The sequence below is a fragment of the Mercurialis annua genome, linkage group LG1-X (genome assembly GCF_937616625.2).
Source record: "Mercurialis annua linkage group LG1-X, ddMerAnnu1.2, whole genome shotgun sequence".
NCBI lineage: Eukaryota > Viridiplantae > Streptophyta > Magnoliopsida > Malpighiales > Euphorbiaceae > Mercurialis > Mercurialis annua.
Window position 1 is genome coordinate 18006753 of NC_065570.1, and position 13779 is coordinate 18020531.

General features: G+C 36.1%; 1 protein-coding gene across 1 annotated transcript; it reads right to left on the reverse strand.

The window, feature by feature from the left end:
* Positions 1–6788: 6788 nt before the first annotated feature.
* LOC126666369 (protein SHORT ROOT IN SALT MEDIUM 1-like) lies at positions 6789–13245 on the reverse strand. The gene is made up of 2 exons (XM_050359391.1): positions 13217–13245; positions 6789–7188 (listed from the first exon to the last, which is right to left on the reverse strand). The coding sequence occupies exons 1-2, from the start codon at positions 13243–13245 to the stop codon at positions 6789–6791; spliced, it is 429 nt and encodes a 142-aa protein (XP_050215348.1).
* Between the last annotated feature and the right edge of the window lie 534 nt (positions 13246–13779).

Sequence of the window (13779 nt, forward strand, 5' to 3'; positions counted from 1 at the left end):
CTACTTGGTCTAAATTTCATAATTTAGGACTCGTGGCACAATCCAGTATCTTAATATTTTTAGGGTTATTACAGTTTCACAATTTTGTTAGAAATTTTCTAAACATGCCAATCAATACAAATCATGCTTTCAAAGAACCAAAGCATAACCACTTATCCTATGCCATATGTACAACATAGTTAACATCTTAGAACCATAGATACACCAATACGTACCATTTAAACAATTACAACATTTGGAAAATCGTGATCGAATTCACCAATTAACACCATTACGGCTTAAGCATTTGATAACATATCAAAGTACTAAAACAACCTATAAATTCAGATCATAAACATACCACCTCCATATATATCATACAATTCAAAAGCCTAAGCACAACATCTCAATTGCATGGATTCAACAACCAAAATCATAGAATACACAAATCTCTAGAAACACCCTAACATCAATAAATCATACCCAATTGTTGTTAAACTATATTACATCAGTTAATACATGCCAACAACATTAAATATATCATACAACTCAGATTTCATAACATGGTATAGAAAAAGAACTGATTAAATCCATAAATCACCCTAGACATGCATTTTTAGGCAAAATGTCACGATCTATAATATTGAGCCGAGACCGGCGCTAGGGAACAGGAGTGGTAGCTCCGGAACCCGTAGCAAGCCTAAAACCACTATCAATTTTTTCCAAATAATAAACAAATAACATCAACACAACAGAAGCAAACATATATAACATATATACACAAATATTTACACTAACTAATCTATTAACCTCGCGGGCTCTCGTTACCGTACCCTGTACGAACTAGCCTCGCGGTACTATATACATGATTTAGTGTATTAAACTTATCACTGGCACCTGGTGCCTTGAACAAAATATAATATCCGTAGCCTACAAAAAAGATATACACAAGACAGCAAATAATATAACCAAATTCTACTGCTGTCTAGGCTACGACTCTGTTGACGCAGGACCACTACTGCAGCAACACAGAAGTCAGAGAACTATACATACATAGCTGACTTCCGGATTCCAAAACTGGCTTCTAGTTAAGTCCAGACACTAAGTAACTGAAAGACATCAAAAGTGAGGGGTCTGTATTTGGGAAAATACTGAGTGAGTAAGCACATTACTAATAGTATTGCTAAAATATAACATCGCATAAGATAAAACGTATCAATAAAATCAATATTCGATATTAAAATAATATAACATGCTATTATATAATCCAAGTATTAGATCCAGTTGAAACCCTATTCATGATACTCAATACGATCTATAACTTATATATGATTCATAACGATAATAATCAATTCGATCGATCCGATTGGTAGGGTCCCGAGATATTTCAACCGAGTTAAACCACTACCGTCTCTTTAATCCCAAGGTGTGGGTCCCGAGATAGTTCAACCGTGTTAAACCCATAGGATACGGGTCTCGAGATAGTTCAACCGAGTTAAACCTCGTATCCCATTCGATATACACATTTCAACTTCGATACGATGCGATACGATTCGAAAAACGATGTTCGATATTCGATATTCGATATAATTTCATGACACGATAACAATCTAGACGCGCTAAACTGACACACTTACCGGTGATCACACAGTCCTATTGACGCCCAATAGGTAGCACGTTTCCTCGGATCACACATTGGTTTTAAAATTATAATAATTCAATAAACGATAGAATAATCGATAATAACGATAAACGATAACCAATAAAAACAATTCGATAAGCGATATATCAAATCATGTACTATGCGATGTGGTTATTCATAATATATCAAAATAATAACTTTTAAATTACAATACACAAAAGTAAAGTGTCACTCACTGAAACCGTTATCCAATCTATGACGTGGTCGATGAAATGGTATGCTCTTGCTACCCCACGTCTGATGCCCTCACTGCTCGTTGACGTGTCTGACACAAATTAATTAATGTTTAATAACTAGATGTGGACCTCATGTTTATATGTATAATACTTTTAAATCTTAGGTTTTGGTTTCGTTCTTAATGTTATTCACGTATTCGATAATCCTTAGTCATACTTACGACTTATCGAGTACTGCTCCTCGTACTTGAGAATTATATAACTTTCTTAACCGAATTCTTACTTATCATATTAACATTCATTTCTATAATGTTTTATATCCATTTCAAAATATTTGACTGAGTTTCATACCCACATCAAGCTATCAGATGCCATTTTTTGCTCACAGAAGTCCCCCAGAGATCAGCGTCAAAGTAGGGTACGTCGTGCCAGCTTGGCACATTGTGCCCTTCATTTTTCATGAAGGGCACAACGTGCCCTTCACTAGTGCACGTCGTGCACCCCTGTGGTGCACGTCGCGCGCCAGCACGACGTGCTTAAGTGCAGCACGTCGTGCGCACTTCGGTAGCAACGTTTTTTAGGCTCCTGGACCATTTTCGAAGCCCCAAATTACTCCAAATTCATTCCAAAACATACCTAGATCATTTAAACATATCATAAACACTTTCACCACTTCGAAATCAACCATAAACGCCTCAAATCGTCGAATTCAATATAATTACGATATAAACGGTAAAACAGCCCCTTAATCATAATTTTTCGAGGTAAAAATGTGTAACTCACCTTGTTTTGATGCTTCGGAGAGATAGAGGCTTGAATTCCGAAGCGATCGACGCAAAAATCGTCCGAAATGGACGCCAAACGACGAAACGACGCAGTGACGAAGTGAATCGGCGAAATGAACTCAATCTCTCGATCTTTCTCTTCTCTTCTCATCCTGATCCTTTTCTTTCATAATCAATTCCTTATATATCATCTTTGGCAAAAAAAAATTCCTTATATATCATGGCTAAAAGGCCTCTTTGATCCTTGTTTAATTCTTTTGTTATTAACTATCCTTTAAACTTTTCTTTTGTTCAATTTAGTCCATAACTAAATCGATTAACTCTTTAATAATAACTTATAAGTATTATTTATATCCGATAAACAACACTTATAAATTTCCATTTTTGAGACGTAGTGGCTAAATCACCACTTTAGTCCCTGAACTTCATTTTGTGACTTTTCTTGACATTTTTCCTGTTAATTCCAATTCTAACTTTCCAGCTAGGATATAATATTAAATACTTCATCATTAACTTCTCGAAACCAAGCTACTTAGATTTGTGTTCACTTTAATTTCTCGGAAATCCTCCTGACATCGTCACTCCGGCCACCCAGAACTTGACACGTGGTCCAATTAGATAATTAAAATCTTTTAGGGTATTACATTCTTCCCCCCTTATAAAAATTCGTCATCGAATTTTCATAAGACTTGTAGAGACCTTAAAATTTTACTTATGCTTTTCTTGACGTCCATTACTACGCGTCATTCGTAGTTTCTTCTTTTACTTTAACTCTTAGCTCTCCACCTATAGCTGTGATTTCGTACTTATTGTTAATCGATTATCTATTCTGCTTACAGTATCTCCTTTCCATTGCATAGCTGAGAATCTTCTCAAAGTAGTGTGACCTTAGACATTTCTTTGATATCGCAATCCTTGTGTCATCACTACTTAGTCGGGATTTCCCTTCTTGGCTGTCATTAATCATTGACTAATGTTCCCTTGATCCATTAAGACGAACTTATTTTATTTATACTTCGATGGGTATTTACTTTTACAATCTTAAGTTGGTAGTTTCAGTCCTTATTGGCCTTCTTCGTTGCCACTTTTCTTTCTCACGGGGCTATCTTCATCTCTTACTTTCCTCCTTGTCACTTCTGATACTTAGTTCCTTTATCAATTAATCCCTTTCTGAGTCATACTTTATCTATAATATTCACTGTTTCTTAACGTAGTTGAGTCTCATACACCTTTTGTTATCTTTAGTTTCTCTTCCCTTTGCTCCTCTAAGCTATCGTGAACTTCGCGTCGTTTTGTTAGTCCTGATCCTTCATCCGTTCACCATTGCTATAAATGCTCCGCTTCCCGCCAACTTAAATCATGTAGCTGTTACAGCTACCTTCGTTAACCATTACTATTTGCACTTTTATTATCTTTCTTTATATGATCCTTTAAAGATCTTTTTGAGTCTCCTATTGATTTACCAGTCAAAACTGTATTTCCTTTATGTCACCATTCCTTTTTTATGCTGACCTCATATGTTTCTTTAACATTTAACTTTCTCGAGAATCTTTCTCATTGACTAGCCTTCGCTTAACTTCATTCATACCTTTATGCTTTAGCTGATCCGATGAATCTTTAATAACTTATCTACTTTTGTATTTAAATTGTCCTAGAGCCGAAAATTCTATAAGTTTTCATCAAATCCTTTCTGATAACTTCTCCTTGTAGTGTAAACAGTTGAAATCTTCTACTTAAGATTTCTCCTTCTTCCTTGTTAATGCTTGTTTTAATGTACTCTTACTTTTGTTAGGTATCAGCGTTATACTTGTCACAATCATTTTCTAATTTATTCTTATACCGTCTCTCATCTTCTTGAAAAGTTTCCGACTATACTTAACATTTAGATTATACCTGACTTTATAACTTCCAAAATTAGAAAATATTTCCAATTTTGTCGTCCTATACACCTTATGCTTCCATAGTACTTATAACGTAGTTTTAATTGTCTTAAGGAACTTGGCTTTTCCTGTACTAATATGAACTTTCTTCCTTACATTGTGGTGGCCTCATAAGCAGAATTCATTATTGTCCATTCGATAGTAATGAAGTATCGTCTTGTCTCTTACATGTTGTAGCTACTGTATTTTCCATCTGTCCATGACAGCTTTATTGTTGCTGTACTTATTCTAATGATCCTTCAAACGTATTCCTTAAACTTTCACTACTCTATTCATTTTGCGAAGTCTTTAATATATGTGTGTATCTTACTACGCTTTCTTTCTGTTCCTCGCTCTTCTTACATTCATTGCAGCTCATATCCATATGCATTATTTTTGTATTTATACTGCAATTCTGCAACTTAACTTTTCTCCTTTCTGTTAACGCAACTTATAACTCTTAATGCTGATATTAGTAACTTCACTTGATATCAGTCATATAACATCATTTATCTCTTGATCCATCTAACTTCGAATCTTCACATCTTACAAGATCATCTTCTTCGTCGTTTCGTATCCTTTACTTCTTTCTAATGTGATTCTCTGTTACTATGTCCTTCGTACTGATATAACTTAAAAATTGTATTTTCCAGACATAGCTGGTGTATCCCATCTTGACCGCGCATTCTCTCCGGTGTTGACTCCTTATTTGCATCTCACCTCATTTTCGTTAGTCTTTATTATAATCTATTATTAACATGGCTTAATTCTATAATTGGGGTTGCATTACATTAACTTTTAATCTTACTTATTAAGGATCTTTTATTATTTGTCACAGAGTTGTACGTCTGAGTTCAATTACAAAATCGAAAGATTTCAAAACATTCTTTGGCTGGCCAGCTCTTTAAACCACTTTTTATAAGTCATTTGAAATTGGTAGTACAATTGTAGCTCAGAGTAATGACACCTCTCATCACCAAAGACTTGCTTGAAATCGCATTTTCTTTATCATTGTAAAGATATGATGCATGATCTACATTTTGAAAATCTTTCTTTCCTGCATTCCTATCGTGATTATGCAATGTCATATCCGATGTCTGAGCACAATTGTACTTTGAAAAAAATCTTAAAAATTTTCATAACTTTCATAAAAGCGTAAGTGTACTACAGATTATACACTCTACGACAATTTAACGGCTTTCAATATTATTATTGGGTATATTATACTTTCTTAATATTGTCGTCACTTTCTGTCATCTTCTAAGTGTACTTCTACTACATCACTCCTTTTCCATGCCTCCAATAACCCAATTCCATGGGAAGCTTCTTATAGCCGTAATTACTACTTTCTCCTCTTTACTATACTTGTATCATATCATATACAAGTACCAGTATCAATCTTTCTCATTGATCCTTCTTTAATAATCCATCTTCTCCTTCTCGACTTCCTGAACGTAATATGGGAATTACGTTCGCAATAATATATCATATATTGTTTATTATATTGTTGTTTTCGTACATTATGTTCTTTTGATCAGGCGTTTGTTTGTCGATATCGCCTCCTATAGGTACTAGCTATCTGAGGTATTATCATATATGCATATCCTAATTGTTATACTCTATTATGCAATGCAACATATATACACAATATAGAAAACATATAAACACAAATACATAGAACATATAAATTACTTGATACCTGGGGGTGCCTGATGTGGAACGCTAGGTTCCCTAATATCTACGCCAGTGTGTCGGCCACTAACTCTTCTATCGGAGTTGCCTCCGCCTCTATGCAAAAAATAGGGATTGGTTCTGATAGCAGGCCTAACATAGTCAGGGTGGAACTCACGTATGAAGTAGTAGGGTCGAACGGGATTTCCATCACACTCTCGGTCAGTCTCGATCCTACGGGCCATCGTAGTGAGCGTCCCAAAGTGCTCACCAATGTGATCATACAGGTCTGCAAACTCAGATCCTAAGCCCCTGACATATCTACGGTTGATTGTTCGGTTATCTTCATTTAGATCTGGGACTCCTTCGACCATGCGTAAAAAGTTAGTGGAATGTTGTCCCACTGGTAATATTCCTCTAGAGAAGGAGCGCATTTGCCTCCTAACTTGGTTCAGAGCTATTTGTGCCTGACCGTTTGCTATTTTGCATCTTCTCTCAAATTGCGGTATCTCCGCACACTAGACCAGAAACGCCCACTTCTATACTCCTCAATGTCTTACTGATCTAACAGCTCCTCTTCTTCAAAGTCCTCCTCTTGAGGATCTTCTTCTAATTCTTCCTCCAGAGCCTCTTCAGGGTCCTCCTCTGGATCCTCCTCAAGATCTTCCTCAGGATCCTCCTCTGGATCTTCCTCAAGATCCTCCTCATCCTCTTCGCTATACTCTATCTCTGGCGAGTGTGTTCTACCTCTGATTCCAAAAGAACTACCAATCTCTAATACAGACATATAGTCATTCTGATAGATTTCTGGCGACCTCCTAATATCTGCGTGGAATATATTATGATGGACTTCAGATGGTCCACCTACTTTGTTGTGAAACCCATTTTGAAATATAAGAGGCGCTTCCTCCCGTTCTTCTGCAGCATGTAACTGAGCTCCGTTCTGCCCAGACATGCTGAAAAGAAAGAATTTCAAGCGTAAGAGACAATCTGAGATCATTTCCACGCAATACACCAATATCACCTTATAAAATGATGTAAACATTTAACATTCGATCCCGCCGCACGTAGTTCACAAGCATATAATCACTTAACATTCCTTGCGCAATTATCAAACACTTAGCTTCCTTAACCGTTCGTATACGCAGATATTAATTACTTAATAGCTTAATAACTTGGTTCGCGCGCATTCTATAACATACCACTAATGCACACATCAAAACAATGCAAGCAACTAAGGTCCGACTCTCTTGCTGCAGTAGTTCCTAGGTTTACTTACTGACAGAGTATCCCAAGTCAAACAGACATTCAGACAAACTGGCAGTGGTAACATGACCAAATGCTCTCAAACAAACACTGGAACAAACTTGTAGTGGTAACTGGACCAACTGCTCTGATACCAACATTGTCACAACCCAAATTATTGAGCCGAGACCGGCGTTAGGGAACAGGAGTGGTAGCTCCGGAACCCGTAGCAAGCCTAAAACCACTATCAATTTTTCGCAAATAATAAACAAATAACATCAACACAACAGAAGAAAACATATATAACATATATACATAAATATTTACACTAACTAATCTATTAACCTCGTGGGATCTCGTTACCATACCATGTACGAACTGGCCTCGCGGTACTATATACAGGTCCCGAGATAGTTCAACCGAGTTAAACCACTACCATCTCTTAATCCCAAGGTATGGGTCCCGAGATAGTTCAACCGAGTTAACCCCACAGTATACGGGTCCCGAGATAGTTCAACCGAGTTAAACCTCGTATCCCATTCGATATACGCATTCCAACTTCGATACGATGCGATACGATTTGATAAACGATATTCGATATTCGATATAATTTCATGACACGATAACAATCTAGAGACGCTAGACTGACACACTTACCGGTGATCACACAGTCTTATTGACGCCCAATAGGTAGCACGTTTCCTTGGATCACATACTGGTTTCAAAACTATAATAATTCGATAAATGATATAATAATCGATAATAACCATAAACGATAATCAATGAAAGCAATTCGATAAGCGATATATCAAATCATGTATTATGCGATGTGGTTATTCATAATATATCAAAATAATAACTTTTAAATAACAATACACAAAAGTAAAGTGCCACTCACTGAAACCGCTATCCAATCTATGACGTGGTCGATAAAATGGTATGCTCTTGCTACCCCCACGTCTGATGCCCTCACTGCTCGTTGACGTGTCTGACACAAATTAATTAACGTTTAATAAATAGATGTGGACATCATGTTTATATGTATAATACTTTTAAATCTTAGGTTTTGGTTTCGTTCTTAATGTTATTCACGTATTCGATAATCCTTACTCGTACTTACAACTTATCGAGTACTGCTCCTCATACTCAAGAATTATATAACTTTCTTAATCAAATTCCTACTTATCATATTAACATTCATTTCTATAATGTTTTATATCCATTTCAAAACATTTGACTGAGTTTCATATGCAAATCAAGCTATCGGATGCCATTCCTCGCTCACGGAAGTCCCCCAGAGATCGGCGTCGAAGTAGGGCACGTCGTGCCTGTCACGACCCGATTTCCCCCTCGAAACTCGAGCCGAGACCGGCGCTATGGAATGGGAATGGTTGTTCCGAAACCCGTAGCAAGCCTAAAACCTCTATAAATTTTTCGCTTCCTAAATATAAATATATATAAATCTAGATCGTACCTCGCGTACGACCCGTTTTCAGAAAACACCGTTAAAACATTTTTCCGTTTAACGTGGAAATCACATTCTGAAAATATTCATATAGGTGAAATCGCGTTTTCAGAAATGCTGGTTGAATAACCCTAGTTATTCTGACCCACGCGCATTTCTGAAAATCGGTGCGGTGGTACAGGGACTTAGCTCACGTGCCTTGCCTCGCAGGCAGCCCTGTTTCAAACCGCGCACCCGAACAATATGTTTAATAAAATATATCGAACACTTTCCTTTTCAAAGCGTTATATCAAACATATTTAAAAACATGCACAGCAGGCACACAAACGTAAGGCCAGCTAAAACTACACATAGTGTCTTTGCAGACCAAAGACACGAAGCTTGGCCCACCCGTAGGGGACACCATAAAACACCATATGCCTATTGAGTAGCCACTTATTAGAGCTAGACAAAGTCAGGTTCCTATCAGAGTATATAAACAGAGGAACCATGACGTGGCCACAGGCATATCAAACATATATACACTATTGGAGCATCTAAGAGTTTAAAGTGTTATTTACATAACAACAGAATAAGCTTCCCTGATGGAAAAGGGTGGAAGCTCGACCAGACCCGGTAGCTAGGTACCTGAAAATGATAAACAACAACGGGGTCAGAAATATAAATATTTCTGAGTGAGTAGATAGGTTTACAGTTAAATACCAAAATCGCGTATAGACAAAATATCGGTATATAAAAATATTACCAGTCCTCGATCCATATGAAACCCTAGTCCTGATTACGTTATAATGCTATCATATATATAATGCATATGCACAACTCTTGTTTAATACAGGATGTGCTGTATACATATGTATCACAGCCATCTTGACTCTGTATAGGGTTGCTGGGCCGGAACTTAAATCACTGCCACCTCAGGACTACCCATTAGGTTTAAGCCGCTTGGCAAGCATCTGGCTTAAAACCTAATCTCAGTATGTATGCTTATAATATTTACCTCTCATCTAGTTCTTTAACACCGGTGATCACACAGTCCTATTGTTGCCCAATAGATAGCTTGTTTCAGTGGATCTTCCTTGGCTAAGTTTCATACTTAGTGCGATTTATGGATTTAAAAACAATTGAATACTAATATTCAAAAGTAAACAAATGAACTCACAAACACCGCTAGGTCTGGAACTTAATCCTGTGGTTGTGGTCAGACTGCTCGCTAGCTGGTCGGACTAAACACACAAAGCAAACAGGATAAAATATATCAATATATGTTTCCTATAAAATTTCTTGGTCCTTAAACCCAGATCTAGGTCAAACATATAATCATTTAAACATATAGCACTTATGGTCTGTTTTCTTTTAAAACCATATTATAAATTCTCGTTTTGAGAAAACGTTCTAACTTCACTTTAGAAGTTATTTTAGGTATCGCTATACCTAAAGAAAACCATTTATAGTATAGACCTAATTGTCAAAACAATTCTCGGTCATATACTAAGTATTTAGCAACTCAATTGTTAAATATTTAAAACTGTTTAAACGTTGACTTTAACTCTTTTAAAGTCCGTTATAAACGTTTAACTTTACTTTTAAAATCTCCTTTTAAAAGTCTTTAGATTTAGTATATAAAACTTTTTCACTTTCTTCTATCACAAGTTATCATTTTAAAATATCTAACTTTAGTTTAAAAACATTTATTAAAAATGTTTTAGATTCGGTTGGAAAATACCTCGGGTTATTAGGCGAAAGCACGTCGGAATCGCCCCCGGAAAGTCCCCTGAAAAGCCCGAAAGAAACGAACCCCGAGAACCCGTCGGGGTTGATGTGCGCCCGCACAGCTGTACTGTGCGGTCCCACAGTACAAACTGTGCGGTCGCACAGCTTGGCTTTCATGCTGTGCGACCGCACAGCTGATGCTGTGCGCCCGCACAGCATAGTGTGCGCCCGCACAGCCCCGGAAACGAATTTCCGGGACCTCCCGTCCTACTTAAAACGTCCAAATAACATCCAAAATCACGTATACACAATCCAAAATCAATATGGACGTTTAAAACGATAATTCGATACGGTAACCGTTTGTAAACGAGTTTATATTCGAAATAAATCGAAATAAACGTTTAATACGGATATAATACCTCGATTACGTGAGTAATCGTTGAAGAAATTGAGTTAGAAACGAGAAACGGATCGAACGGACGGAAGCCCTAGTTTCGCCGTCACACTGAGAGCTTCTTCTCCTTATTTCCTTTGAAAGGAAATGAAAAATAGGCCTCTGAGCCTAATTGTTGTAACCTAATGTGATATATATATGATTGGCTAAAGTGCTGTTTAGTACTAGCTCAATCATGCACTTTAAACCAACTTCTAAACTAGTCGTCCGTAGCTTAAACGGAAACGATTTCCAAACGATTTCCGAAGAGATCGACGCAAAAATAGTCTGAAACGAACACCGAACGGCGATACAGCGAAGTGACGAAGTGAATCGGCGAAATGAACTCAATCTCTTCTCATCCTGATCCTTTTCTTTAATAATCAATTCCATATATATCATCTTTGGCGAGAAAAAAAAATTCCTTAAATATCATGGCTAAAAGGCCTCTTTGATCCTTATTTTATTCTTTTGTTATTAACTATCCTTTAAACTTTTCTTTTGTTCAATTTAGTCCATAACTAAATCGATTAACTCTTTAATCATAACTTATACGTATTATTTACATCAGATAAACAACACTTATAAATTTCCATTTTTGAGACGTAGTGGCTAGATCACCACTTTAGTCCCTGAACTTCATTTTGTGACTTTTCTTGACATTTTTCCTGTTAATTCCAATTCCAACTTTCCAGCTAGGATATAATATTAAATATTTCATCGTTAACTTATCAAAACCGACCTACTTAAATTTGTGTTTACTTTAATTTCATAAGACTTGTAGAGATCTTAAAATTTTACTTATGCTTTTCTTGACGTCCATTGCTACGCGTCATTCGTAGTTTCTTCTTTTACTTTAACTCTTAGCTCTCCACCTATAGATGTGATTTTGAACTTATTGTTAATCGATTATCTATTTTGCTTATAGTATCTCCTTGCCATCGCGTAGCTGAGAATCTTCTCAAAGTAGTGTGACCTTAGACATTTCATTGATATCGTAATCCTTGTGTCATCACTACTTAGTCCGGATTTCCCTTCTTGGCTGTCATTAATCATTGACTAATGTTCCCTTGATCCATTAAGACGAACTTATTTTATTCATACTTCGATGGTTATTTACTTTTACAATCTTAAGTTGGTAGTTTCAGTCCTTATTGGCCTTCTTCATTGCCACTTTTCTTTCTCACCGGGCTATCTTCATCTCTTACTTTCCTCCTTGTCACTTCTGATACTTAGTTCCTTTTATCAATTAATCCTTTTTTGAGTTATACTTTATCTATAATATTCACTGTTTCTCAACATAGTTGAGTCTGATACACCTTTTGTTATCTTTAGTTTTTCTTCCCTTTGCTCCTCTAAGCTATCGTAAACTTCACGTCGTTTTGTTAGTCGTGACCTTTATCCCTTCACCATTGCAATAAATGCTCCGCTTCCCGTCAACTTAAATCGTGTAGCTTGTACAGCTACCTTCGTTAACCAGTACTATCTGTACTTTTATATCCTTTATCTTTCTTTATATGATCCTTTAAAGATCTTTTTGAGTCTCTAATTAACTTATCAGTCAAAACTGTCTTTCCTTTATGTCACCATTCCTTCTTTACGCTGACCTCATAAGTTTCTTTAAGATTTAACTTTCTCGAGAATCTTTCTCATTGACTAACCTTCGCTTAACTTCATTCTTACCTTTAAGCTTTATCTGATCCGATAGATCTTTAATAATTTATCTACTTTTGTATTTTAATTGTCCTAGAGCCAACAATTCTATAAGTTTTCATCAAATCCTTTCTGATAACTTCTCCTTGTAGTGTAAACAGTTGAAATCTTCTACTTAAGATTTCTCCTTCTTCCTTGTTAATGCTTGTTTTACTGTACTCTTACTTTTGTTAGGTATCAGCGTTATACTTGTCACAATCATTTTCTAATTTATTCTTATACCGTCTCTCATCTTCTTGAAAAGTTTCCGACTATACTTAACATTTAGATTATACCTGACTTTATAACTTCCAAAATTAGAAAATATTTCCAATTTTGTCGTCCTATACACCTTATGCTTCCATAGTACTTATAACGTAGTTTTAATTGTCTTAAGGAACTTGACTTTTCCTGTACTAATATGAACTTTCTTCCTTACATTGTGGTGGCCTCATAAGCATAATTCATTATTGTCCATTCGATAGTAATGAAGTATCGTCTTGTCCCTTACATGTTGTAGCTACTGTATTTTCCATCTGTCCATGACAGCTTTATTGTTGTTGTACTTATTCTAATGATCCTTCAAACGTATTCCTTAAACTTTCACTACTCTATTCATTTTGCGAAGTCTTTAATATATGTGTGTATCTTACTACGCTTTCTTTCTGTTCCTTGCTCTTCTTACATTCATTGCAGCTCATATCCATATGCATTATTTTTGTCTTTATACCGGAATTCTGCAACTTAACTTTTCTCCTTTCTGTTAACGCAACTTATATCTCTTAATGCTGATATTAGTAACTTCACTTGATATCAGTCATATAACATCATTTATCTCTTGATCCATCTAACTTCAAATCTTTACATCTTACAAGATCATCTTCTTCGTCGTTTCGTATCCTTTACTTCTTTCTAATGTGATTCTCTGTTACTATGTCCTTCGTACTGATATAACTTAAACATTGTATTTTCCAGACATAGCTGGCGTATCCCATCTTGACC

What these genes read in the sequence shown, in the direction of transcription:
- LOC126666369 (XM_050359391.1), bottom strand. Translation starts at nt 13,245, where the DNA reads ATGAATTATGCTTATGAGGCCACCACAAT. An exon ending in GCTTATGAGGCCACCACAAT is followed by an intron (nt 7,189 to 13,216) that starts GTAAGGAAGAAA and finishes CTTTCTTTTCAG; the next exon opens with CATGTCTGGGCAGAACGGAG.